The sequence below is a fragment of the Ruditapes philippinarum genome, unplaced genomic scaffold, assembly GCF_026571515.1.
Source record: "Ruditapes philippinarum isolate M1 unplaced genomic scaffold, ASM2657151v2 ctg1764_1_1_1_1, whole genome shotgun sequence".
Taxonomy (NCBI): Eukaryota; Metazoa; Mollusca; class Bivalvia; order Venerida; family Veneridae; genus Ruditapes; species Ruditapes philippinarum.
In genome coordinates, this window is record NW_026857763.1 from 213119 (window position 1) to 240700 (window position 27582).

General features: G+C 34.2%; 1 protein-coding gene and 1 pseudogene across 1 annotated transcript in view; both read right to left on the reverse strand.

Moving 5' to 3' along the window:
• Window positions 1-21403, reverse strand: part of LOC132750860 (inversin-like) — a 61111-nt gene extending 39708 nt beyond the window's left edge. The window contains 15 exon segments of the mRNA XM_060740920.1: window positions 473-569; window positions 1282-1286; window positions 1288-1363; window positions 1778-1985; window positions 2442-2607; window positions 4292-4398; window positions 7332-7407; window positions 9487-9585; window positions 10148-10249; window positions 10977-11042; window positions 11392-11565; window positions 13494-13666; window positions 16518-16638; window positions 17482-17547; window positions 21217-21403. Coding sequence (XP_060596903.1) covers window positions 473-569; window positions 1282-1286; window positions 1288-1363; window positions 1778-1985; window positions 2442-2607; window positions 4292-4398; window positions 7332-7407; window positions 9487-9585; window positions 10148-10249; window positions 10977-11042; window positions 11392-11565; window positions 13494-13666; window positions 16518-16638; window positions 17482-17547; window positions 21217-21219 — 1539 coding nt within the window. The 5' untranslated portion in view covers window positions 21220-21403.
• A 3314-nt stretch (window positions 21404-24717) lies between these two features.
• LOC132750861 (ubiquitin-conjugating enzyme E2 G2-like) lies at window positions 24718-27310 on the reverse strand (annotated as a pseudogene).
• Window positions 27311-27582: the final 272 nt, after the last annotated feature.

Consider the following 27582-nt stretch of genomic DNA (forward strand, 5'->3'; position numbering starts at 1 on the left):
TGGATATCTTCCTCATGGATACTTCCTCACATGAAATTCATAATCCCTGGCATGATTGAAACTGTAGAATTTTTCCACCATACCTATACATTCCAGATTCTGTGTTAAAATCATAGTGATAGCTAATGTAGCCTGTGTTGAAAACATTTCATAATTTTAATGTAAAACAAAATGAACACAGTGTTGTTTTTTTCTTTAGACAAGTCCATTAAATCCTTTTCCAGATGGACAGAAAATGTATATTTTCCAAAATCCCCCAATTACTACAAACAAATCAAAAAACATGTATTTATTCTGCTGGAGTAGGGACTCAGAAATCTCCTAATTTCTCAAATTTCACATTTCTATAATTTCCAAATTGGGCAGAGTCAGACTTGTTCCAAACAGAGTGAAACAAACACTGTTCAGACTATTGAAATATAAGCAAAGAGGTTTTACAAATATACTGATAAAGAAGAAATAAATATCTCACCTCATGGTCATGAGCATTAGGGTCAGCTTTATGTTCCATGAGTACAGACATACAGTTAACATAGCCTCCATATGCTGCACACTGTATCGGGGTTCGTCTGTAAATATAAAATAATATTAACATACCTTCTTTGATAATTTACCATAGTAATTTAACAGTGCCTTTTTTTCAATTTTCAAAACAACCTGCAGCTTTCTGGCGCCCTAAATCAGAAAAGGGGAAAAATCTGAAATCAAATTCCACCAACTGAGAATGGAATTTACCCGCAAATTTTATAAAATTTTCAATTTCAATTCAATTTATCATGCAGAGGCTATCTATACGGACTGTTCAGTCAATAAAATTTATTAACAAGCTGATATAAGTCAGCTCCTGTTAAGTCATGGTTCTTAAGTCAAGAATGTGCACAGGCCATTTTAGGAGAAAATATTAGCATTTCTATGAAAAAATATACCTATTTTGAGCTATTTTGGGCTAGGGGAAAAATACAGGAGATAAAAATGACTTTATTAGCGCAAACAATATCTCAATATTTCTATTTACTTAGCTTATGAAGGATATGACACAGTTTATTAAGACAATAGTCCTACTATTCTTCCAAGAATTAAGCTCACAAGAGCTGTCAGTTGTACATCTCCATCAACTTTCCTCAGAGCTTGATAGTAAAAAACAAGGCATTGCATCATATAGAAATTTAAAACAAGGAATATCCTATTAAAAATACTTGACATAGGGTCTTCCAAATTGACCTTCAATGATTTCAGAATAGTAAAAGCTAAACATTTTTCAAATAATTTCAAGCAACTTACCCTGAAGAAATCTTTGATATTAGGGTCTACACCATATTTGATTAAAGTCTGACATATATATGCATGTCCTCCAAGAGCAGCCCTGCAATATATATAAATTTTCATAAATTTCAGTCTGCACTGGTCACATGGGTAGAATTTGTACCTGCCAGTAGGCTGAGGGTAAAAGAAGTTGTGGTAGCTGAGCAAGTATAATAATTGACTCTCGTTGAATATATAGAATTAAACAAGCTTGATTAAAAGAAAAATGATATCTTGTTTAAGATATAACAATATCTTCATAGGATATAAAATATCTTCATAATTCTGACATTTGTTACACTGATTTTCATTGGTCAATCATGACATTTATATTTTTCATTAAACATGACATGGAAAATGTCTTTATATAATCTAATTCACGACATTAAGGTACATGTAGCATCCAATATCAAAAATACATGGTTACTGAACTGGCATTAGTACAAATCAGAAGCAAACATTTGTGTACACATACCAATGCAGCGGAGATCTGCCATCATCGTCAAGCATGTCGACCCTCGCTCCGTCATCTATCAGAGTCTGTACAACATCAGTATGGCCCATTTCACAAGCTCGGAACAACGGTGTATGCTTCATAAAATCGGCAGCATCTATATGAGCCCCGTGATCCAGTAATAACTTCACTGAACGTGCATGTCCAGAAAGAGCAGCGGCATGTAAAGCTATAAAATATATATACAATGTGTATTTCACTAATATTTATCTCATTTTCATTGTGAAAACTATTATACAATGTCAGTGCAAGTGTTAATATTTCACTGCAGGAAAGAATAGCTCTACACTTAAGAGAGCAAAACATATCATGCAACAATATATCATTGTTTTTTTGTTTGTTTTTTTTTCCCAAAGCATTTTAAGAGCAGATTTGTGCCTACACAATGAATTTACATCTTAACAAAAACAGCAAGTTCTGATAATATAAAGCCAAATTGTGAATATTAACACTCCTAACACTAGTTGGGGAATGGTGCAATTAGACAATTGTTGACAATTTGATACCAATTTCTGAAAATTACAATTTCAAGCAATTTGGAATATGTACGTTTACTGGGCCAGTCACTAGAAGGAAAATAACTTTGATAAATGATACCTTTAAATCAAAACTAACTGCATCCTACCTGATCCACCATTTTTGTCGACTTGCTGTATATCGACATTATGTTTAATAAATACTGAGATGACTTGATCAGCGCCTTTACCCGCGGCCCACATAAACGCTGTACGTCCTTCAACATCAGCTTCATCAGTGACACTGGCACGAGCCAAAAACATCTCACAAGTTTCCTGGGGGAAAATCAAGTACGTTTTACAAATGAAAACTTTTAATGTTGAAGATTATATGTGATTTAAGAAAAGTTTTGGCCATTTTGTCATGAATGTTAATCTATCAAACATACTGAGTGATATTCTATATAACCTTTATATGAATTCCTATTGTTTTAAGGAATAATGTAGGAACATTATTCCGATTGAAATTAAAGCACATGCAGGGCTCACACTGGCTCAAATAAAATAATAGCCAATAATTTTAACTTAAAAAAATAATAGCCAAAAGTTCAGCGGACTATTCACGAATTAGCGATTAACAACATAAGAAGTTGATTAAATAAACATTACATTTATATCTTTCAGTTTTATAAGGATTCTCAAATAAACTGATACATTTGTGTATATTGATAACTACCTTTTTTAAATAGAACCACAACTTTAATTGTTATTATAGAACAGAATAAAAACGTTATAATTAGTATAATTACTGTATAACAATAATATTAAAGATTCATTATAACTTTACATAATGCTGTTATCAGACAACTTTTTTTGTTTGTTCTTATCAAATTTTGTCAGCTAAAACCACTGTCAATTTAGAACTGGAGTAGATCTAGGTCATATTAGCCTAAAGAAATAACACGAGTTTGCAAACTCATTCACAGAATGCAGCCTTTTTTCTGAATAATTTACTGAAAAATATCATCATCACCAATGTAATACAAATTTTCTGCCATAGTAGTAAAGATTTTTAAACAGAACATAGCTTATTTCACCTTTAAATAAATATCAAAATTATTGGTGTCGCGAAAATATGTGACAATCGGATTTTTCCTGTTTTCTGAAGAAATATTCACAATTTTGGTTGTTGTGCAAATAGTTGTTTGGAATTTAATACTTTTTAAATATTTTACCATTGTTTTCCACTGGCGATTTAGTCAAGTAGCTTAAAACAAAAAAAAAAATCAAAATTTGCAATTACTGGAATTCACGGTAAATTTTGGGTAAGTCAATGTCCAGTTTATCAATTTTAAAACGATTTTTGTGGCTAATTGACGGATATTTGATGGCTATTATAAATGCTGGACAATATCTTTAAAGTACTTATACAATTATACATCTCGCATGTATTTTATCACCTCGGGCAATATAGTTAGCAGCACGTGACCGGTAAAAAGTTGACACTCGATTAAATGCACCCCGCTGGTGTTAATTGGGTCTACTGCATTCATTATCGATTTTTACACCTTGTATAAACACTGTTGGAAGTAAAAATAATCGCCAGATTTTGTAGCCAAAATGCAAAAATAATCGCCAATCTTATAAAATAATCGCAAATGGCGACTATGGCGACCGACAGCGTGAGCCCTGCACATGAGTAAATGAAAATACTGGAAACTTGACAGAAGTAAGTTATTTCACTGAGAATAAAGCATATGTCATTAAAGCAATCTTGATGATAATGAATAAAATGAAATCAATTATTTCAAATGGCCGAGTCTTTTGCCATACAATTACAATAAAGGAATATATGTCATTCTTTCTGTAAAATTGACAAAGAACATCAAAATGCTACCCTGCATGCTTTAAACATTCACATTAATTTACCAAAAGGTCTTTCAAATATGATGAAAAGGTCAAGTACAATTAAAAGGATAGGTAGTGATGTTGATCAGATATATAACATAATTATACTTACATCAAAGTTATTTTGGGCAGCATAATGTAGTGGGGTAGCACCATTTTGATCTGAACTAGAGAAGTCTGCATTATTGTCTAGCAGAAGAGACACTATTTTTGAATGCCCTAAAAAATAAAAAAAAAATAAATAAAAATTTGGATACATTAACTACTAAAATACCTCCAGTGATAATTGAAAAATGTTTATATGCCACCAGTTTAATGCTAGTTCAGCCAGTACACTCATACAGGTGCCATAACATGAAATACTATTTTGGCCTGTGTTTGACACAATAATAAAATTTCAGAACAGAGGGCAACCCTCTATAATGCCAGTATCAAAAGCAAAGGTTGTGTTGCATATTCTTATATGTGGAATCAGAAACCCACCATGTGCCTCTCGTAACTGTTTGTTGGATAATTTTAGCACATTTTTTGGTCCTTTCTCAGAAAATAATCCACCAAAATGGTTTTCCTGGATAACTAACCAGTAATAAACCAATGACAGGCTACTAAATCCCACATGATATTTAAATCAGCAGTGAGAGACAAATGACCATTAGACTTGTCATAGTTAAATTTTGTCACTAAGAAATTTAGCCTCATCCAGAGATCAAACCTGCAACACTTGGATAACAAGATATGTTTGTAAAACATGTATGCCCCCTATCAGCAGCCAATTAGTCATGTGATAAGGTTATTATGCATGACTTCTGACCCAGTGATCAAACAATTAATAAGGGTTATAAAGTATCTACTGGTCATGACCTTGACCTTTGACCCCTTGACCCAAAACTCAATAGGGGTCATCTGCTGGTCACGACCAATCATCAAACAAAGTTTGAAGTTCCTAGGCCTAGGCGTTTTTAGTAAATTGATCAGAAACCGTTTTTACCTACAAGGTCAATGTGACCTTGACCTTTGACCCCTTGACCCCAAAATCAATAGGGGTCATCTGCTGGTCATGACCAATCACCATGCCAAGTTTGAAGTTCTTAGGCCTAAGGGTTCTCTTATTATTGATCGGAAACCGTTTTAACATACAAGGTCAATGTGACCTTGACCTTTGACCCCAAAATCAATAGGGGTCATCTGCTGGTTATGACCAATCACCATGCCAAGTTTGAAGTTTCTAGGCTGAAGCGTTCTTTAGTTATTGATCAGAAACCGTTTTTACTTACAAGGTCATTGTGACCTTGACCTTTGACCCCTTGATCCCAAAATCAATAGGAGTAATCTGCTGGTCATGACAAATCACCATACCAAGTTTAAAGTTCCTAGGCCTAAGCGTTCTTGAATTATTGATCAGAAACCGTTTTTACTTAAAAGGTCAATGTGACCTTGACCTTTGACCCCTTCACCTAAAACTCAATAGGGGTCATCTGCTGGTCATGACCAATCATCACACAAAGTTTGAAGTTCCTAGGCCTAAGCGTTTTTAGTTAATTGATCGGAAACCATTTTTACCTACAAGGTCAATGTGACCTTGACCTTTGACCCCTTGACCCCAAAATCAATAGGTCATCTGCTGGTCATGACCAATCACCATACCAAGTTTGAAGTTCCTAGGCATAAGGGTTCTTAAGTTATTGATCGGAAAGCATTTTTACGTACAAGGTCAATGTGACCTTGCCCTTTAACCCCTTAACCCCAAAATCAATAGGGGTCATCTGCTACTCATGACCAATCACCATACCAAGTTTGAAGTTCCTAGGCCTAAGGGTTCTTTAGTTATTGATCGGAAACCGTTTTTACCTAAGAGGTCAATGTGACCTTGACCTTTGACCCTTAGACCCCAAAATCAATAGGGGTCATCTACTGATCATGACCAATCACCATCTCAAGTTTGAAGTCCCTAGGCCTAAGGGTTCTTTCATTATTGATCGGAAACCGTTTTTACCTACAAGGTCAATGTGACCTTGACCTTTGACCCCTTAACGCCAAAATCAATAGGGGTCATCTGATTGGTCATAACCAATCACCATACCAAGTTTGAAGTTCCTAGGCCTAAGGGTTCTTTTGTTATTGATCAGAAACCGGTTTTACCTACAAGGTCAATGTGACCTTGACCTTTGACCCCTTGACCCCAAAATCAATAGGGGTCATCTACTGATTATGACCAATCACCATACCAAGTTTGAAGTTCTTAGGCCTTAAGGTTCTTAAGTTATTGATCAGAAACCGTTTTTGCTTACAAGGTCAATGTGACCTTGACCTTTGACCCCTTGACCCCAAAATCAATAGGGGTCATCTACTGATCATGACCAATCACCATACCAAGTTTGAAGTTCCTAGGCCTTAAGGTTCTTTAGTTATTGATCGGAAACCGTTTTTGCTTTCAAGGTCAATGTGACCTTGACCTTTGACCCCTTGACCCCAAAATCAATAGGGGTCATCTACTGGTCATGACCAATCACCATACCAAGTTTGAAGTTCCTAGGCCTAAGGGTTCTTTAGTTATCACTCGGAAACCATTTGGTCTACGGACCGACGGACCGACAAGTGCAAAGCAATATACCCCCTTTTTTTCAAAATGGGGGCATAACAATTCTGATAAACTCCTTTTGAGCCAAGTGGGGCTCTCATGACTGATATTAAAGCAGCATACCTCAAGATTCATGCTATTTTCATGAAAAAATTTGAAAAATTTCTAAAAGCAAAATTTTGTGAAGTGATCAAAGATATTAATATATCAAATTTGCAAATTTCACCTACAATCCAAGTAAATTACCAGAAAGAGGTAAAATCATGCAAAAATAGCCCTTACTTTGTTAGTTGTAAGCAGTAGAAATATGGAGATAAATACTGCAAAATCAGTCTTTAATCACACATAACATGTAAATTATACCACTTGAATCTTTTTACTTTTCTTAAAATCTAGTAAGTACAATTTTCTCAAATTTAATTTCCTTGAAATATTTTTGGTGGCATGCAGCTTTAAGATTAGAATTCTGCAGTAAAGTAAACAAATACGTCAATTTTAGGCATGTAAAACTTACAGTACTACAAAATTAATACATGCTTTTTTCAATGATTAAAGTAGACTACATAGTACATACCTAGAACAGCTGCCCAGTGTAAAGGAGTTCTAAACATATTATCTAGGGCTGATACATTGCAGTTCTCAACAGCAACCTGTTTACCATAGAAAATATATATGCAAGAAATATTAAAATCCTCAAAAGTTTTTCAAATCCATAGCTACACAATACTGTCCTAGAAGAGTGTAAAAATAGGAGATTAAACCTGTCATTGCAAAAATGATACCAACTTATGGTTCACGTCAACTTGATGGGTCAGTCAGATCATTTCAAATCTTTTATTTTTTATTTTTGTCGGAAATATTCTTCTTCCAAACTTTGAAGTAATATGCAAATGTACTCAGTATTCTAATTCATGAAAAAAGGACTATATTTAATTGTTTGTTTTTAATCTCAATTTATGATATTTGAAACAAACAATGAGTGGTATACATTAGTATCTCAAACAGTAACTGTCAACTATTTTCCTTACATGGAATATTTATATTTACAATAAATTTGTTATATACATGAATGTAACTCTAGCAAATTCACTTTATTACAAAATGTATATATTGTTTGAGTTTGCAAAAGCTCCACTATGACCTCCAATCAAGTTTAACTAGCTTAGTTCTTACCACAAATGTCCTTCTTATAGCCTAGAAATGTGTAAGGAATGGAAAGAATTCTCTTACTATGCTAAAAATGCTAAAATTAAAAACCTAATGAAACAAGAATTTGTAACAGAGTTACCAACGTCCCCTGCCTCCGGGAAGTTTTATATGAAGCATATATTGTGCTATTTCAAAAGATTGAGGTATGGATCTCAGGACTTTCAGTCAAAAATTATGATCAATGCTAGATCTGCAAATGCAAGAATAAATTTATTTAAGAAATAAAATGATACACAGAATTTAAAAATCTATTAGATCAATCTTTGACCTCTAAGTGTCTTTGGCCTTGTAGGTAGGGGTGCAGATGTTGTGCATGACATATCATCTTATTATTGTAGCTATTTGTGCCAAGTATTTTTAAAATCCCTTGATCTATGAAAAAGTTATGGACCGGACACAAAATATACCCTATAACAGACTATGCAAATCTTAATATTATTACTATTTGTGCCAAGCTATTTCAAAATCCATTTAACTATGAATAAGTTTTAGATCTGACACAAAATATACCCTATAACAGACTATGTTAATTTTTGACCTCTGTGACCTTAACCTTGGAGGTAGGGATGCAGGTGTTGAGCATGACATATCCTCTTATTATAGTGACTATTTGTGCCAAGTATTTTCAAAATCATTTGATCTATGAAAAAGTTATGGACCGAACACAAAATATACCCTTTAACAGACTATGTTAATCTTTGACCTCCAAGTTAACCTTGACCTTGGAGGTAGGTGACCAGTTTTTGTGCACGACACATAGTCTGATTATTGTGAACAATTGTGGCAAGTATTTACAAAATCCTTTCATAGATAAGAAAGTTATGGACCGGACACGACATTTACCTTCAAATAGACAATGTTGACCTTGAATGAGCAAGTGCGACCTTGAACCTCGAGGAAGGGGTCTGGTTGTTGCGCATGAAAAACATTATCTTATTATAACAAACATTTGTGCCAAGTTCAAATTCCAATGATAAATGACAAAGTTATGGACCGGACACGAAAGTGTGACAGACGGACAGACGGACGGACGGAGCCTATTTCTATATCCCTCTTTTTTCTTCGAAAAGGCGGGGGCAATAACTTATTCTTCATTCAGGCACAGCATTATCTTCAGAGGGAGAACTAAAATGACTACAGATTAATGTAATAAAATATCTAACAAATTATTAATTTAGTCTCAAGAGTATTTTGTCATATTACTTGATTTTTTTTTCATTCTTACAAGCACTATGTTTGAGTGAACGTCATGTCCTGGGGTGACTTTGACCCTGGTGACTCTGACCTACAATCCCGTAACCTCTTAATAGGTCTGGTGGGTAGAGCTCATCAAGGTGCACACACACGTGAATTTTTTAGGCTGTAGGCAAATTGACCAATGTGTTATAGTCTGGGTTAAAGTTTGCAAATTCATGTGTAAAATTTAAACCTCATCTCTAAATTTAGAGCATTGTGAAATAAAGGCCAGTAAGAACCCCGACATAAAGGTGACCTGTCTTATGGATGAGTAAATAACATACCAATCCTTTCACTACATTTGCATTGCCATCAGCTACAGCTAGATGTAGGGCAGTTCTACCTTCAAAATCTTGCCAATTTATAACACTGGGAGTTGTGTCCTGAAATAAAGGTTTACAAAATTATATATAGTCATTTGATCAAATCTTTCATTGAAAATCAATCAATTAACTCTGAACATTGACTGAAACTTAAAACCCCACAAAAAAAATAAGTTATAAAACTATCTCCATAATTCTCAGCCATTATCAAGGAAACAACTAGAACTATACCTTTAACTGGAAAAGGGTCTTTGATTGAACCTGCCACAATGATATACAAGACAAACACTGTGTTATTAGCCAGGCAATCACAGCATAAGTTTGTTGTATTTTGTTTGTTTGTTGGATTTTAAGTTGCACTGATACCATAAAGGTAATAGTGACTTTCCAGCTTCACTTTCAGAGGTGCTATTTGCATTATTTCAGAAACACACTGCACCTAAGAACCACAGAGCTTCTGTAAGCTTCCTCACATGAATCCAGAGTTCCTTATTAGATTTGAACCCACAGCAGTAAGTAGCAACTGATCTAAATTCAGTAACCATAACCACTCAGTCACAGAGGCCCCAGGTTTGTTGTGAATATGAAATTTGGGGATATGAAATACAGAAGAATAGCATACCAGTATAAGTTTCACACAGTTCACTGCCTCCGGATCCCTGCTGCTGGCTGCCCAGTGGAGTGGTGTTTTACCTTCTATATCAGGTATACCGATGTTTGAATCCTAAAATGACAAAAATGAAATTATAATAAATTGAGTACTTGGATTAAAACTATGTAGAATACTAGAGCTGTCTTCGATAGAGACAATATCAATGTATCGTTGATACTTTTATGTTGATCAATAATCGATACACATTTTAGAAAATCGCCAATTTTTATCTAATAATTGAATGTCTCGAAATTATGAAAATTCGTCCAAAACATATACAAAAGCAGGTGGCCGTGTAAAAAAATAAGCTGTTGTTACATAATGTACATATTTCATAGCAGTGATGACAAAAAAAAATCAGGAAAAAAATCATGAAAAGGACATTTATGAACAGGACACAATATATATATTTATGTGTTTGTCAAATAACACACCAGCCATAAATATCAACAAAAATATATTTTAAAGCAGCATTCATGCTAATTTGCATAAAAAAGTTTAAAATATATTCAAAAGTAAAATATTGTGAAGTGAACAAAAAAAAGGAAATAACACATAGCAAATGACATTTGCAATCCATGTAAATTACCTAAAAGATGTCAATATATGCAAAAACATCCCTTACTGCATCAATCACACAGTACAAATATGGTGATAAAATACTGCAAATCAGTCATTAATCACATGTAATATGTAAATCATTACTTGAATCTTGAATTTTTATGACCTTTCTTAAAATCTTAACCAATTTTTTCAACTTTGATTTTCTCGAGACTTGCAGCTTTTAAATGCAACATACCTGTTTGATCAGCATTTTCACATGTTCTAAATTACCATATGATGCTGCCCAATGCAATGCTGTCCTCTGAAATATATAAATACTCAAATTACTATCAAGACTACAATGACAAGGAAAAGGAAATGTTCATACATTTGAAATTCTAGCAATTATATTAATATGCACATACATAGCTACACAATATCAAATATTTTACAAAATAACTATTCATTCTCTACAAAGATCACTCAAGAGTAGTTTTGGAAATTTGTTAACTTAATTAAGATGTAGATGGGTGGTCTTCAATGCACATGCTCTATATCTAAAGATAAAAATTCTGGATTGGTTTTTCTATAGTCACTTAACTACTAGAGAAATATAAACAAGAAATCTTAAATATCATCAAAATGCATACACTGATAAGATGGTAATCTACCTTATTTCTATCTTGATCATCAATCTCACCCGGCGACAGTTGCCGTAGCAACAGGGTGATACATTTCGGTGACTTATGTCTGGTACACAAATGCAGGGCAGTTTGACCTTCATTATCCTTCTCATGGCAGTTAGCTCCCTTTGAAAGAAGCAGTTTTAATAATCGAACATTTCCCTGAAATTCAAAATTAAAGCATTAAGATGTTTGATTGTTTATCTGGATTTGAAAGTCGGTTTTAACACATGTTTTTGATCACATATTTTGGCAATCAATCCATCTAACCAGGCTACATGGATAACTAACCAATAATTAACAATTTCTTCACAAGTAAACCTACTACTAAACCTACATGATTTCTGAGTCAGCAGTGATAGACAAATGACCATTAGACTTAATGTCTGTCAGATCAATTGTCACAGAGAAATTATGCCTTGCTCGATGAACAAACCAGCATCCCTGGATTAACAAGCAATTATCATAGTATTGCAAGCAATCCATAGGTCCCCTACCGGTTAGAACCCCATCAAAATCCTGAAGGGCAATTGGCCATTCACTTATGTTTGAAGTTTTGAAAAATAAATACCCTAAGAAATAAAGAACTTATAGTGAAAAGGCCTAAAAACTAGAATCAGAAATCTTGACGAGGTTGCCGACGTTTGTTAAGTGTGACAGTTCTCAATACATGTATAATCCCTATAGTCACGATTAAAATGATGTGTATAATTTCCATTCTACCATCTATCCATATTTTAAGTTTCATAAAAAATTTCATCTTTTTTTGACTAAACACAAATATTGTTATATTTGCCATGTTTTAAGCCTATTTGTTGCCATGGCAACCATTTTTTTTTTCAAAATAGGTGAAAAGAAAAACACATGCATAATCTCCATACTGCCATCTACCCATATGTCAAGTTTCATAAAAATATTTTAAGTACTTTTGGCGTTATCACTGGATCCAGTTTATGTGAAAAATTTGCCATTTTTAAGTCTATTTGTTGCCATAGCAACCAGAATTTTCAACATAGAAAGAAAAGAAAAAAGACGTGCATAATCTCCATATTGCCATCTATCGATATATCAAGTTTCATAAAAATATTTTCAGTACTTGGATCCAGTTTATGTGTAAAATTTGCCATATTTTAAGTCTATTTGTTGTCATAGCAACCAGAATTTTCAACATAGGAAGAAATGAAAAAGACGTGCATAATCTCCTTACTGCCATCTATCCATATATTAAGTTTCATAAAAATATTTTCGGTACTTTTGGCGTTATCGCGGGATCCAGTTTTGTGGACGGACGGACGTTCTAACAGGAGAGTAATAATGTGGCTACTCTATTGTTCTCTCTATTGCTCTTTTTAGCCACACAAAAGAAAATAGCCACATAAAAGCATTACGGAATGAATGACATCAGAGAGAAAGAACAGTTACCTATTGTCCCTCTAGCCACATAATTACTGTCCTGTGAGTGCGGACTGACGGACAGACGGACGGTAAACCTAAAGTCCCCTCCGGTAAATCGGTAGGGGACTAATAATCTAATGCTCTCCTTATTGAATTAGGTGGACTGATGAAGAATTTTAATAGTACAAAATAACTTTTTTAAAAGCCTTATTTCTGGTAACAGATCATAGCCCATGTTCCTATGTATTATTGGGGGGATGTTAATTTTCCAAACTGCCATACAAATGCCACAAGATAGTATTGGGGCAGGTTTGTATGGAATTTTTGCATGCTTCAAAGGCAATAGTTATTAACATTTCAAAGCATGTGCTTTCTAAAAGGAATAAAAATAATTCTTAGGAATAGAATGTGTATGCTCAACTTCCATTTTATTTGATTTCCTTTGTTATTTTTCTAAAACAAAGGAAGCTCTTGCACATGTTCCTTATTACTGACACTCTTATGTTAATTTATACAAAGTACAATACAATGACAGTATATATCAACATCTATGAATAGACCAGTGTTTCATATAATGCGACTCTACTGACCATTTCTTAAATATGTTAAAGGCAGATAACTCTCCAATGTTTAATCTATTCACCGCAGAGTCATTATTATCTTGATGTCTCAGTATCAAGGTTAAACAGCCTTACCTTATGTGCTGCCCAGTGCAGAGCTGTCCGACCACCTTTATCTCTCTGATTGGTTTGAGCCCCGGCTTTAAGAAGAAGTTCAGCACACTCTAGTCTGTCAGCCAGGACACAGAACATTAATGGAGTCCTCCCAAACTGGTCCCCAGAATCTATGATACCACTTCCTGTTTGAGCTGAAATGTAATAGCTGTTAATTCAGTAAATTTGTTCAACTGCCATTGTACCAAACAAGCAAATAAAATGACAAAACTGTCATTTTGTTTATTTAAGTTCATGAAAGATGTTAAAAACTGGCATGTTTATTATCCATTAATGTTTCATTTGCTGTTAAATGTAATTCAGAACAATGTTGCTCATATAAAAAAGTCTCAATAAAAAGTGCAATTTTTGTTGTGTCCAAAACTGTCTTTCAACAAGAGGGCCATGATGGCCCTGGGGTCGCTCACCTGAACATAGGCCCTCAGGGCCGGGCCAGTTTAAACCAAAGGGCTTTTATTTGAACAAACTTGGAAGACACCCATTAGAAGATATTTCATGATGTTAAGATTTTACTACACACAAATTATGAATAACAATGACTTTTGCCCCCCCCCCTCCCCCTGGCAGGGCCAATTTTAACCCCAGGGCTTTTATTTGAACAAACTTGGTAGACATCCATTAGAAGATGTTTCATGCTAAATATCTCAGATCTAGCTCTTTATTTTTTTAAAAGAAGATTTTAACTTTTTTACTCTATGTATATAGGGAAATCAGTGACCCTGGGACGGGCTTTTATTTGAACAAATTTTGTAGACACCCATTAGAACATGTTTTATGCTAAATATCTTAGCTCTAGCTCTTTGGGTTCTTTAATTTTAAGTTTTTACTATATGCATATAGGGAAAATCAATGACCCCCTGGGGCGGGGCCAATTTTGACCCCAGGGCTTTTATTTGAACAATCTTGGTAGACACTGATAAGAAGATGTTTCATGCCTAATATCTTAGCTCTAGCTCTTTGGGTTCTTTAAGAGAAGATTTTTTTAAGTTTTTACTATATGCATATAGGGAAAATCAATGAACCCTGGGGCAGGGCCAATTTTGACCCCAGGGCTTTTATTTGAACAAACTTGGTAGACATCTATTAGAACATGTTTCATGCTAAACATCTCAGCTCTAGCTCTTTGGGTTCTTTAATAGAAGATTTTTAACTTTTTACTCTATGTATATAGGGAAAATCAATGACCCCTGGGACGGGGCCAATTTTGACCCCAGGGCTTTTATTTGAACAAATTTTGTAGACACCCATTAGAACATGTTTTATGCTAAATATCTTAGCTCTAGCTCTTTGGGTTCTTTAAAAGAATTTTTTTTAAGTTTTTACTATATACATACAGGGAAAATCAATGACCCCCTGGGGCGGGGCCAATTTTGACCCCAGGGCTTTTATTTGAACAAACTTGGTAGACACTGATAAGAAGATGTTTCATGCTTAATATCTTAACTCTAGCTCTTTGGGTTCTTTAAGAGAAGATTTTTTTAAGTTTTTACTAAATGCATATAGGGAAAATCAATGAACCCTGGGGCGGGGCCAATTTTGACCCCAGGGCTTTTATTTGAACAAACTTGGTAGACATCCATTAGAACATGTTTTACACCAAATATCTAAGCTCTAGCTCTTTGGGTTTTTTAGAAGAAGATTTTTTAAAATTTTTACTTTATGCATGTAGGGAAAATCAATGACCCCCTGGGGCGGGGCCAATTTTGACCCCAGGGCTTTTATTTGAACAATCTTGGTAGACACTTATTAGAAGATGTTTCATGCTTAATATCTTAGGTTTAGCTCTTTGGGTTCTTTAATAGAAGATTTTTTTAAGTTTTTACTAAATGCATATAGGGAAAATCAATGACCCCCTGGGGCGGGGCCAATTTTGACCCCAGGGCTTTTATTTGAAAAAACTTGGTAGACATCCATTAGAACATGTTTAATGCCAAATATCTAAGCTCTAGCTCTTTGGGTTGTGAAGAAGAAGATTTTTTTAAGTTTTTACTATATGCATATAAGGAAAATCAATGACCCCCTTGGGCGGGGCCAATTTTGACCCCAGGGCTTTTATTTGAACAATCTTGGTAGACACTTATTAGAAGATGTTTCATGCTTAATATCTTAGGTCTAGCTCTTTGGGTTCTTTAAAAGAAAATTTTTTTAAGTTTTTACTATATGCATTAGGGAAAATCAATGACCCCCTGGGGCGGGGCCAATTTTGACCCCAGGGCTTTTATTTGAACAAACTTGGTAGACATCTATTAGAACATGTTTTATGCCAAATATCTAAGCTCTAGCTCTTTGGGTTTTTTAGAAGAAGATTTTTTTAAGTTTTTACTATATGCATATAAGGAAAATCAATGACCCCCTGGGGCGGGGCCAATTTTGACCCCAGGGCTTTTATTTGAACAATCTTGGTAGACACTTATTAGAAGATGTTTCATGCTTAATATCTTAGGTCTAGCTCTTTGGGTTCTTTAAAAGAAAATTTTTTTAAGTTTTTACTATATGCATATAGGGAAAATCAATGACCCCCTGGGGCGGGGCCAATTTTGACCCCAGGGCTTTTATTTGAACAATCTTGGTAGACACTCACTAGAAGATGTTTCATGCCAAATATCTAAGCTCTAGCTCTTTGGGTTTTCTAGAAGAAGATGTTTAAAGTTTTTTCTTTTGGTTGCCATGGCAACCAGAGTTCTGCATGGAATGGAATTCTTTGAACAACTTTGTTAAGGCTTCACACAAGGAACATCCCTGTGAAGTTTCATTATGATCTGCCTTATGGTTTCAGAGGAGCTGCGTTTGAAAAGTGTGAACGGACAAGGGACGACGTACGACGGACGACAGACGACGGACGAAGAGTGATCCTAATAGCTCACCCTGAGCATATGCTCACGTGAGCTAAAAATACAAGTGTATGAAATAATAGTGTATTATATTAATTCATATAGTGTAATATACATAATATATTTAGTGTTAACGAATATACAGACAACATACAAACAATGAGTCTTGCCAGCCATGCTTTGTCTCCATTTACAGCAGCAGCATGGATCTGTGTCACACCCTCTAACTTCTGTGACGAGGTATGATCAAATGGACCTGTTCTTGGACTTGGTCCCTGTAAAAACAAATTAACCAGCTAAATATCTTGAATGAACTTGTCCATAAAATACTTTTTGGAACAGTCCATTATCAATTTTTAGGGATATCAAGATGAATATTTAAAGTTTGTCATACAACAGTATATAGCCTGTTCAGACTGCAAGGATGTGTCGGCTGGCCTTGCTCTATACTGGTTTCAACGGATTACTCACTTTAAGCTTCCAGAAAATTGACTGACGGTTAACAAACTTTTATATTCACTTTATTAACAACATAATAGCATTTTTCGCCATAACAAATAAAATTCATTCTTTGGACATTTTAAGGAATGTTTAGAAATATCTATAAATGACAGAAGAATTATAAGAACTATATGAATAGTTTTTTTACATGCATTACTATCAAATTATGGCAATTAAAGAAATAAAATTTTCATAAAAGTTTTCTCCTCATAAAAGTATGACACTAAATAAGTGCAGACAGATTCTAAGTGTATACAAATAATCTTCAATGGTAAAAAAAAGTTTGGTGAGTGTAGTTTTGTTATTTTGTTTGTTTGTTTTATTGGGTTTTACGTCACACCGACACAATGACATCATAGGTCATATGGTGACATTCCAGCTTTACTGGTTGAGGAAGACCTCAAGTGCCCTTCCGTGCATTATTTCAGGCACGGAAGGGCACCCGAGTAGAACCACCGATGTTCGTATGCTATAGATGGATAGCTTCCTCACATGAAGGTATCCAAAGTCCTTGTCGGGATTTGAACCCACAGCGGTGAAGGGCAAGTGGTTTGAAGTAAACAACCTTAACCAATCGGCCATGGACGCCCCTTCTTTTGTTATCATGATGTACTTACTGCTGTGTCATCTGAAACACCTGAGGAATCAAGACCTTGTGTTTTTGTTGATCCACTATCTTTACTCTGAAAAAAAAAAGAAGAATTTTCATCATCAAACAAAAATTACAGGACTAGCATAATTTAAATGTTAAGAGGTCCTTGTGTAAGTTCATTTTTGTGAGAGTTCCAATTGCTCAGCCTCTAATAAAAATTTATAACAAATTTCAAACAACAAAATTATATGCAATACATATATGCATTATATGTTTTAAACAATATTTTTACATACTGTATAGGTAAAGGCATACATCCATTAACAGATAAAATCACATACATGAGCATGTGCTGTTATAACACACAATTAATATTCCTAACTCTGGCGCGCATGTAAAAACAGCTCACTGCAATGACATCACCAGTATTTTCAAATACTTGTATGCTAAATAGTAAATTCTTGAAAATTTCCACTTGTCCTTAGACTTCCTTACAGACTGCGGGACAACCCGCGCAATATGACAAATGATTTTGCCACCATTGTTCAAACTAAAGACAGTTCTGCAAAGATGTTAATATCAAAACATGGTAAGTTTTGGCTTATTTTCTCTTTAGAACATACTTTGATAAAATATAGCATTAGCAACATAATTTAAATTTATTCACCTCTTTATAATAAGTTTATTTTAGTTTACAGTGAATTTTTTTCTTCAAATTTTAGCAACAGCCCATGCCTTTCTTATTGGGAATTTTTAATGCGGTAAATACCAAATATTGGGAAAAATGAAAAAATCCATAAAAATGAAATTTTCATAGATAGATCTTGGACGTTGGGCACATCAACTACAAGTTACAACAGGCACTGACTCAATAGATACAGACAATATTATAATTACTGACAGACGTAGAATTCACAAGTGCTATTTCTGTAATCTGTGCCTTTTTACATTTTCAAAAGCAGTCAAGATGCTTGGTGTTTCTTTCGTTTGTTTCCTTTTTATTTTCTTTGTGAAGTATTTTTTGAGTTGTGTGACATTATTCCTGCAGTTTTAGTTATTCATTTACATGATTTTTTCGGTGCTCGGAAGCAGAGCAATTTCAGCCAGACGCTTTATCAAGGTCAAACAAAATTATAAGTGTCCATGTGATCGTAGAAGGAAGTCTAAATGCCGTAATCATATTTCCGGTACAGCATTAATGCTACATTGATCGACGATGTTTCAACAACACTCTGCCAATTAACAATGACTTTTTACGATCTTTTGCATCAATTCAATGCATCTTCTGTCAGAAATCAGTTTGGTTGGGAAAAAAGATAATAATTTTTGGGAAATTTCAAGATTTTTAGAGGAAATTTTAACATTTTTGTCACTTGGAAAGACGTCAATATCCTGTGTCAAAATTATGCAAAAAAAAAAATCACTGGTTTAATAATATTGTCCAACTAATTGCACTTTGAGTTTAGTCACTCTGCATTTTTTAAAGAATATGCTTGCGAAATTTTGAAAATTTGACAAAGTATCCAATAAACTCTCAGAATCTGAAAACAGCATATTGCAACTTTTTTCCTGATCTATGAATGAAATCTCATTGCAAAGTTTTCATGGTTGAGTTGTCTTTGGGAATATTATGTCTGCAAATTCTGCTTGGTGTCTGGGTTGAATTGCCTTGAAGTGGTGGTGTTGGTAGTTTTCACTCAATATCACGGCAGTAAGCCATATTGAAATTTTGAATTCACCAGAACACAGTTCAGCCACCTCATTGTTCGTGGACAGACTGTCATGCAATTTACTAGTATTAGTTGCCTCCACTTTCACACAGAACTGACACTTCAGAGCAGAGGTACAGTGCCATAGAAAAGATTTCAAGATCAATTACAACAAAACGTCAAAAGTGGCCTGTACTGCCTGGGACGTGAACCATGGTCGCCCAATTCACAGTCAAAAACTCTACCACCTAAGCTAACCGGATGGCTCCAAATGCCTTGCAGTGCAAGTTGTCTCCCTTTTATACCTGTTTAACTTCTAGGAAACTTGCTTCTAATCTGAAGTATGGCGTCCCATTCTCAAACAACATACCGCTGAGACTTAGGAGTTTTAAATTTCAAGAAAGTATTAAGCTTTTTTCAGTCCTAATTTACTCTAAGCATATAAACATCGAAGCTTTTCAAGGATTTTAATAGCGAGCTCGACGAGCTGGCCCGAAGGGCCTGCTCGCAAAGCGAGCTTTACGGTAACGCGAGTACCTGCTAAGTGATGGTTTTGAAAACTTTCGTTCGAAGTACCGAATTGGACACATCGCAACCTTTCGAATTTAAAGATAACGATAAAAACTGAGGAATTCTGACTGAAAACGGATGTGTAGACTGGTCGCCCGCGCACGTCTATGGGAACCATAATTAGACAGGAAACCAGAATAACGGAAGCTGTAAAATATCGAAGACAATTGAAGGCGCCATTTTGTTTGAAAAATCTGATAAATTAAAACAATTTTTTGTCGAATTTTGTTGTGAAAACTATCTAGAATGAAAGAAAATGGTCTAACTAAGAAAATGAATCCGAACACCAATATCTTTTATTCAGTCGTTAACGCTGTACAGACGTTTAAAGTATTGTTTACGTGACGTCACAATGTAGCGCCAAACAGCACCTAATGCATTACCTCCACTTTGAAGAGTACTCAAATAGACTAGAACTACTGTCAACCGCATTGAAACTGAGGGGCGAGGGTTCAAGCCCCAGAAGAGGCAACTTTTTTTTCCTTTCTTTTTTTTTTCTTTGAACATTATTTGTGTCTCTCAGATCACTCTTGATAAGAAAAAAAGTGTTTCATTTTAATTATAAAATTATTATTGGTATCTTTTGGCTAAATTTATTATCAAATATGGTACCTGATATTTTCAAAGTCTAATAAAATAAAAGCTAGACGGTAAAAGTATTTTATATTTGACAAGCGCATCCAATATACTTTTAAGAAAATTTATGCAAACTTTGAAAACAGCCCCTGATTTGAGTAAACTAAGGGATATTTTGAATAAGGCCCTCCAAGTAGAAAAATGATCAAACAACTACTTAAAATGGGTGGGGTAGGGTAACATTTATATACATATTTACATATTTTAAACATTTTGAGTAGAAACAATAATTTTGCTGGTCATTTGTTAGCTGAATGCTATTATTTGTTTCTAAAATATTTTCTATAGGGAAAAATTATTACATAATTATTATATAATAGAATAATTCGAGTTTCTCATTTCTGAAAAAGAGCCTTTCTAATAGCCAAGTTTTACTTTAGAAAAATCTCATAACTCGTAAACCATACGGTAAACTTTGTTTAAATTTTGCATTCTTGTGTCTTTAAAGGTATATAACTGACCTATGTTGTCAATTTTATAGTTCCTTATAGTGCTCATTAGGGGGCTCAATACCTTAATGTCGCAAATATTTTAAGTTTTACGTTTATTTCACTTTTAATAATCTTTATTTCACTAGAAAAATTATAGAGTGAAATAAAATAAACAAAGTTTTATCAACGTTTTTCAAAACTCGTTATTCATTTAACGACAGGGGCGGAGCCATATTTAACACAGTACGTGTAACGTCACACGCACTCGTCACTGCATTTGAAATAAAAATGAGCGATTATTTCATACTATTTCACGTTAAAAGTACATCGAGCTCGCTTTGAGGCTTTGCCTTTTTCATATTAACTTAAAAAGATGAAAGACAAGTTGGTGAGTTCAAATTTTAATGATTTTACCATTTTGTTGCAATTTTGTCGTCTGAAATGTTCGCAAACATAAGTCCAAACACTGTTTCAATGCACTGATATCAATATAAACTTCTTGCGATATGCTAATATCATACTATAATAAAAATATTATCGAAACGAAAGATAATTTTTGGCATTATTTCATGCGGCCATATTTGCAATGTAACCAAGGAGCATTTAAGAGACAGCGTTTGATTGGTTGAATGAGGTAGCCGAGATTGCTATTGATCGTTTTCATTGGTGAATCAATAGCGCACCTGTCTAGTTTCGCACTCCTGAATCTTTCAAGCCTTTAAATGGTCGTTTATTCGAACCACTTTTTTGATTATATAATTTAATAATATTTTTCAATAATTATGGTAACAATGCATATTTTGAGATAAAATTAAACAAATATTTATTTCATTTACATAATTTCTTTGCACGTTGTTGCATAAGTGTTACCTTAAGTAATGACTAAAGCTTACTAAATCAAAGTATATAAATGAAATCACTTCACCCTGTCTAGAAACATATAGCCATCCGGTTAGCTCAATAGGTAGAGTGTTGGACTATGTATCAGGCGACCTAGGTTCGATTCCTGATGGCGCAGGTCACATTTTCGTTGTGATTGATCATTAAATCTTTTCTATGATCATTCGTAGTGTACCTCTGCTCTGACATGTACAGAATTTTCAGTTCCTTGCGCAAGTGAAGGCAAACTAGTACTGGTTAACTGCTTGACAGCCGGCCTAGAGGAACACTGCGGTGCAATGAAGTGTGCTATGGAAAATTCAGTGTGGCTTTAATACTGCCATGACCTGGAAAACTACCAACACCACCACCTGTCTTGAGAGCCTATACAATGTAATGTGTTCCTTGTCCTTCGATCACTAGTATACTCTTCTTGGTGGCCTAGGCCTATATATTTCAACTTGAACCTTTACTGTGACAACAGAAAGTAAACTTGTTTACATACACCATGTAAATGCTCTAGATCATATCTTTTCTCTAAAAACACTTTATCTTACAGGTGCATAAATTAAGAAGAGCAATAAAAGCTACCGTTAAATATTATGAAGATTTTCTCATTTGTCACATTGCCTTGTCTCAATACTCTCATCATCAAACTCTCTTTAACATAAATCTGAACACTGTCTCGTATTTGAAAAACCCTGATCTGAATTATTAAACAAAATACGCTGAAGAAATTACATATAAACATGATTTTAAATGCAAAAACACAAGCTGTGTCCAAGCTACCTAAGTGATGTACTTTTAGTCCTATTGTCTTGGTAAAGCTCTCACTGAAAATCTATGAAGGCTCTCAGATAGAAGTTTCTAGATGCTTCAAAGCATGCGAGACAAACAGTTTTGTATTTTTTATCTACAAATTTTATATGGACAGTTTAGGTACAAAGTTTGAAAATGCAATAATTTTGCTAAAAAGTTTGGTAATTAATTCCTTGTCTTAAAGCCCCAGCGAACACACCTATAATTAAAATGTCAACTGGCCTGCATGTGAAGAGGCTTACATGCCAAGTGATTCAGAGATATAATTATCAATTACAATAGGAATTAGCAATATTGTATATTTTATTATAAACAAATTAAATCTTTAACACCTTTCACAAAACATACAATTATACAAATTAAATTGACAATTCATGATTTCAAGGTACTATACATGTATAACAATAATTCTGAAATCAGCAAAATTACGATAAAATGGTACATGTACGAGCAACACTTACATGTACATTGTAATAATATAGATTATTGGCTAAATTACCCGGTATGTTGGACATGTCTAAGCATCCACACATAAAAATTACCACAAAAAACATTGTCTCAAAATTTCACAATATAGCTTTTGTCTGAGAATAGTTAGGAATATTTACATGTACAATGTAATGAGATATGCATGCAAAACTTACTCATATCTAAGTGTAATGCATGCACATTTTAAATAGGATAGTCCAGAGAAACCTTAAAAACCATGAAAGATATTAAACTATGTAAGGTCCCCAAAAAATATCCCTTCCCTTCTACAGTTATTCCCTTTTAATATGAGGGACAGCATTTCCCTTTAATTGGCCAAAAAATTTACTGTCATTCTAAAACCAAATTTTGAATCTTCCTTTTTAAAGAAATAAAAATTTTTTTACTTTTTGGTTTTTCGACTGTTAACACTCTTTAAAACCCTAAAAGCGGGCGGGAATTTTTTTAAAATGAAACTTGCTATTTTCATTTTTTTGAACATTCCATTTTTCAATTTTAAATACAACTTTAAAATTTTTTTCAGTTGCCCCCAAAAAGTGTGCAACGGCCTTTTTTCAATACGGGTTTTGGCACATGCTAAAATATAGGTTTTATATTTTTTTAACCCATAAAAAAAAAATTTAAAAATGGGGGTAATTTTTTTTGACTTTTGTCAAAAATTTGAAAATATGTTTTAAATCAACCAAAGCTTTCTAAATATAGCTATTTAAAGTAACTTTATGTTTGACTTTTGTTTTGACCAGGTACGTATTATATATATGTACCTGGTTTTGACTCCGAAAAACGCAAGCAGCATAAAAATTAGCATCTACCTGAAACCTATGTTACAGAATCCATACAATCCATAAAGTTCCCAAAAAAAAATAGGAAAACAAAGACAATCTGTTATATAGTAAAAATATTGTTGCTTTTTTATCTAGCATTAAGCAAAACATAAAAATACCAACTAAATCTTGAATTTGTAATGATAAAGCATGCCAGTGGTTTTATCTTTTTACCCCCTGAATTTTAGCCAATACTGTGATAAAAGTTCTTATAACTTATACACGTTTGTACATTCATCTTCCACAAACCAATAAGTACTTGCATCACATGTGGAAACTAAGTCCTGACAAATAGTAAAGCTTGAATCCACATTCCCTGGGTTAAAAGGTGGATACCTTAACAAATAGGCTACATGAACCCTCACCACTTTCATAGATTATTTATAGCTATGCATAGATTGAAAAGCCAAATTACATTTAATATTAAACTGTGGAAATATACAAGTAATCTATACAAATATAGAACAATAAATAAGTAAATGAGTTACAAACCAACCAGATTTCTTAGAAAATAGCAAAAAAGAATTTGAATTGTAATGCTTACAAATGTAAGTTAAAACAAACATATATTTCCAGTTAACATGTTTTTTCCCACTGTAATTCACTTTATATACATATATAAATAACTATTTATGAAAAGTAAACTGTCAAAATATAAAAATGCTTTTGTACCAATGCAATTAATGAAAATACTTCTGGTCTATTTTGACGTCTTCCTTTAAACAGTTTATTATTTTACTACATCTTCCTTCACACTTCTGTCTTTGATTTTGATCTTTTTTTTTAAACAAAGAAATTAATGCCGATACTCTGTCAAATTAAATTTTTCGAATAGATACCAATTTTGAGTGCATTGTCGTAAAATAATTCACAGTTCCAAGTTCAAATGCGTAAATATTATAATCATGAAGACTGATAGACTTGAGTGATCAATTGCAAAGCATTTCAACAATAAACTGTGCATTATAATACTATCATGCAAGAAAAACTAATATCTTTTTCCATTCTAAAACATGCTCATAAAGAACATTGAGCACAGTAGTAATTTCTTGATGATATTTGGTTTATTGACATCAGATACATGACAAGTTAGCATTCCTGTTTTTATACTGTGCATATATTGTGTATTAATGCACTTGATTGCCCTATCTGTTTGATAGGGAAATAGCATGGAGGATGGTAAAATAATTAAAATGTAACATAACGTGGTTTGACGTTAAAAGTAGCTGGCAGTAAGTTCTGCAATAGTCCCCACCACTTTGGGCGTATAAAGATATCAGATTGACACCAGGCGGCCAAAGTGTCTCCACTTTTTTTACTTCAATTACAATGGCTTTCCAATTCATGAACCAATCTGCAATTGTTTTTCTCCTCATATGTTCACAATATAAGCATAATCAATTAAGTGATGATTTTGTAAAAGATGTTCCGCTGGTGTCACAAGCCTAGGCTTTTTCGAACATGTTTTTTTCGCAATGTCTTCAAATTTGTCTCTTTCTTCGCGCCACATTTTCGCTGCGTCAACATTGGCTGCACTTTCATCAAATTAGGTTCTGCAAACAATAATCATTAATACTATATTGATAATATTAAATCATTGCTGCAATAAAGTTTAACCCTCAATTTGTGTCATGAAATAGCCCAGCTTTGAATTTTTGAATTGATATCAAAATACAATCAAGAGCTGGTTGAACCGGGTGATGCTCCCCAAATAGGTTTTGGACACAGGAAGGTATACCTCTTTTAGTGTCAGGTTACGTCACAGACAAAGTTCAAAGAGTAAAAACAACCGCAAATGTTGTGCACAACACATTGTCTCATTATGGTGATCAATTCTGTGAAAAATCTGACTTCAAATAACAAAGTTATAGGCCGAACATGATTTCGCTGCAAAGGTCCATGCTGTGACCTTGACCTTCAAGGGTAGCGACCCAAATGTTGCGCGCGCGCACATCATCCTAATATGTAGATAATTTCTGTGAATAGTTTTAAAATCTGACTGCAAATAACGAAGTTATGGCCGGACATGATTTTGCTGCAAGGACATGCTGTGACCTTGACCTTCAAGGTAACGACCTTAATGTTGCGCCCGACACGTCATCTCAATATGGTCATTTCTGTGAAAAAGTTTTAAGATTCCGACTTCAAATAATGAAGTTATGGACGGGACACTATTTTGCTTCAAGGTTATGCTGAGACCTTGACATTCAAGGTAGTGACCCAAATGTTGCGCGCAACACGTCATCTAAATATGGTGATCATTTCTGTTAAAAAATAGTTTTAAAAATCCGACAACAAATAACAAAGGTTTGGGCCGAACATGAATTCGGACGTACATTTGGACGGACTGACGGACAACCCGACGAATATATGCTCCAATGACAATCACCATACGAAAGTTTGAAGTTCCTAGGCCTAAGCGATCTTTAGTTATTGATCGGAAACCCTTTTTACCTACAAAGTCACTGTGACCTTGAACCTTTGACCCCTTGACCCCAAAGTCAAGAGGGGTCATCTGCTGGTCATGACCAATCACCATACCAAGTTTGAAGTTCCTAGGCCTAAATGTTCTTTAGTTATTGATCGGAAACCCTTTTTACGTACAAGGTCAATGTGACCTTGACCGCTTGACCCCAAAATCAATAGGGGGTCATCTGCTGGTCATGACCAATCACCATACAAGTTTTAAAGTTCCTAGGCCTAAAGCGTTCTTTAGTTATTGATCGGAAACCGGACACGAATTCGGGACGTACGTATGGACAGACTGACGGACGGACAACCAGACGACTACATGCTCCTAACGAAAATTTTTTCGGGAGCATAAAAAAAGGGAGATTAAAACTGAGCATTATGACATGCCACAGACACGTTTAAAAGGTGGAATCATCTCTCAAAAAATTATTTATGGCCCTGAGGAATTATTATTCATTTCAGGGCCGATAATCACTTTCCAACCCATTTTTGATGTGTAATAATGTCCTTAATACATTAATTAAGTAAATTTCTCGTAGTAGCACTATTTCAATTACTTTGTTGAAATTCCTGTCTCGATGCTGAACAGTAACTTATTCAGAGTTGCTTCCTTTATATGTATATAAAGTCCATAAGAATCAAGGAGTTTTATTTTCTCAGAAAAAAATTGTGTTTTTTTTTTTTTTTTTTCCTTAATTTTAATATAATTGTAATTGAACAAAGTTTGCTTACGTAACATTTAATACATATATAAAATCTGAGTTCTTAAAGACATACAAAATGTGAGCTGATAAAGAATTATTCTAGACAATTTGAGAAAGAATATATAAAATGTGAGCATGCAAAAGAACACCCAAAAGGTGAGCATGTAAAGAATGTGTACCTGCTAGCATAGAGACAACAGAAAGAAGAATTTTCTCAACACTCTGGACTGGACTCCAACGTTCTGCGCTGGTTTCATACCCCATAGGGTCATCTCCAGGGGCGTGTAAGAATAGATATACAGACTCTACCATCTTGATATACTACAAACAGATAAAAAGCCATTATTTATTTATACTAGTAGATTGCATTCACAGATATTTAAATTTTGTTTGTTTTTGATTGGGTTTTACGACACAGTATAGGTCATATCGCAACGTTCCAGCTTTACTGGTGGAGGAAGACCTCAGGTGCCCCTCTGTGCATTATTTCAGGCACGAACAGGCACCTGAGTAGAACCATCGACATTCCGTAATATTTAAAGCTAGCTGGATAGAATTAGATCAAAAATCAATTTTTAGTAATAATTTGATTC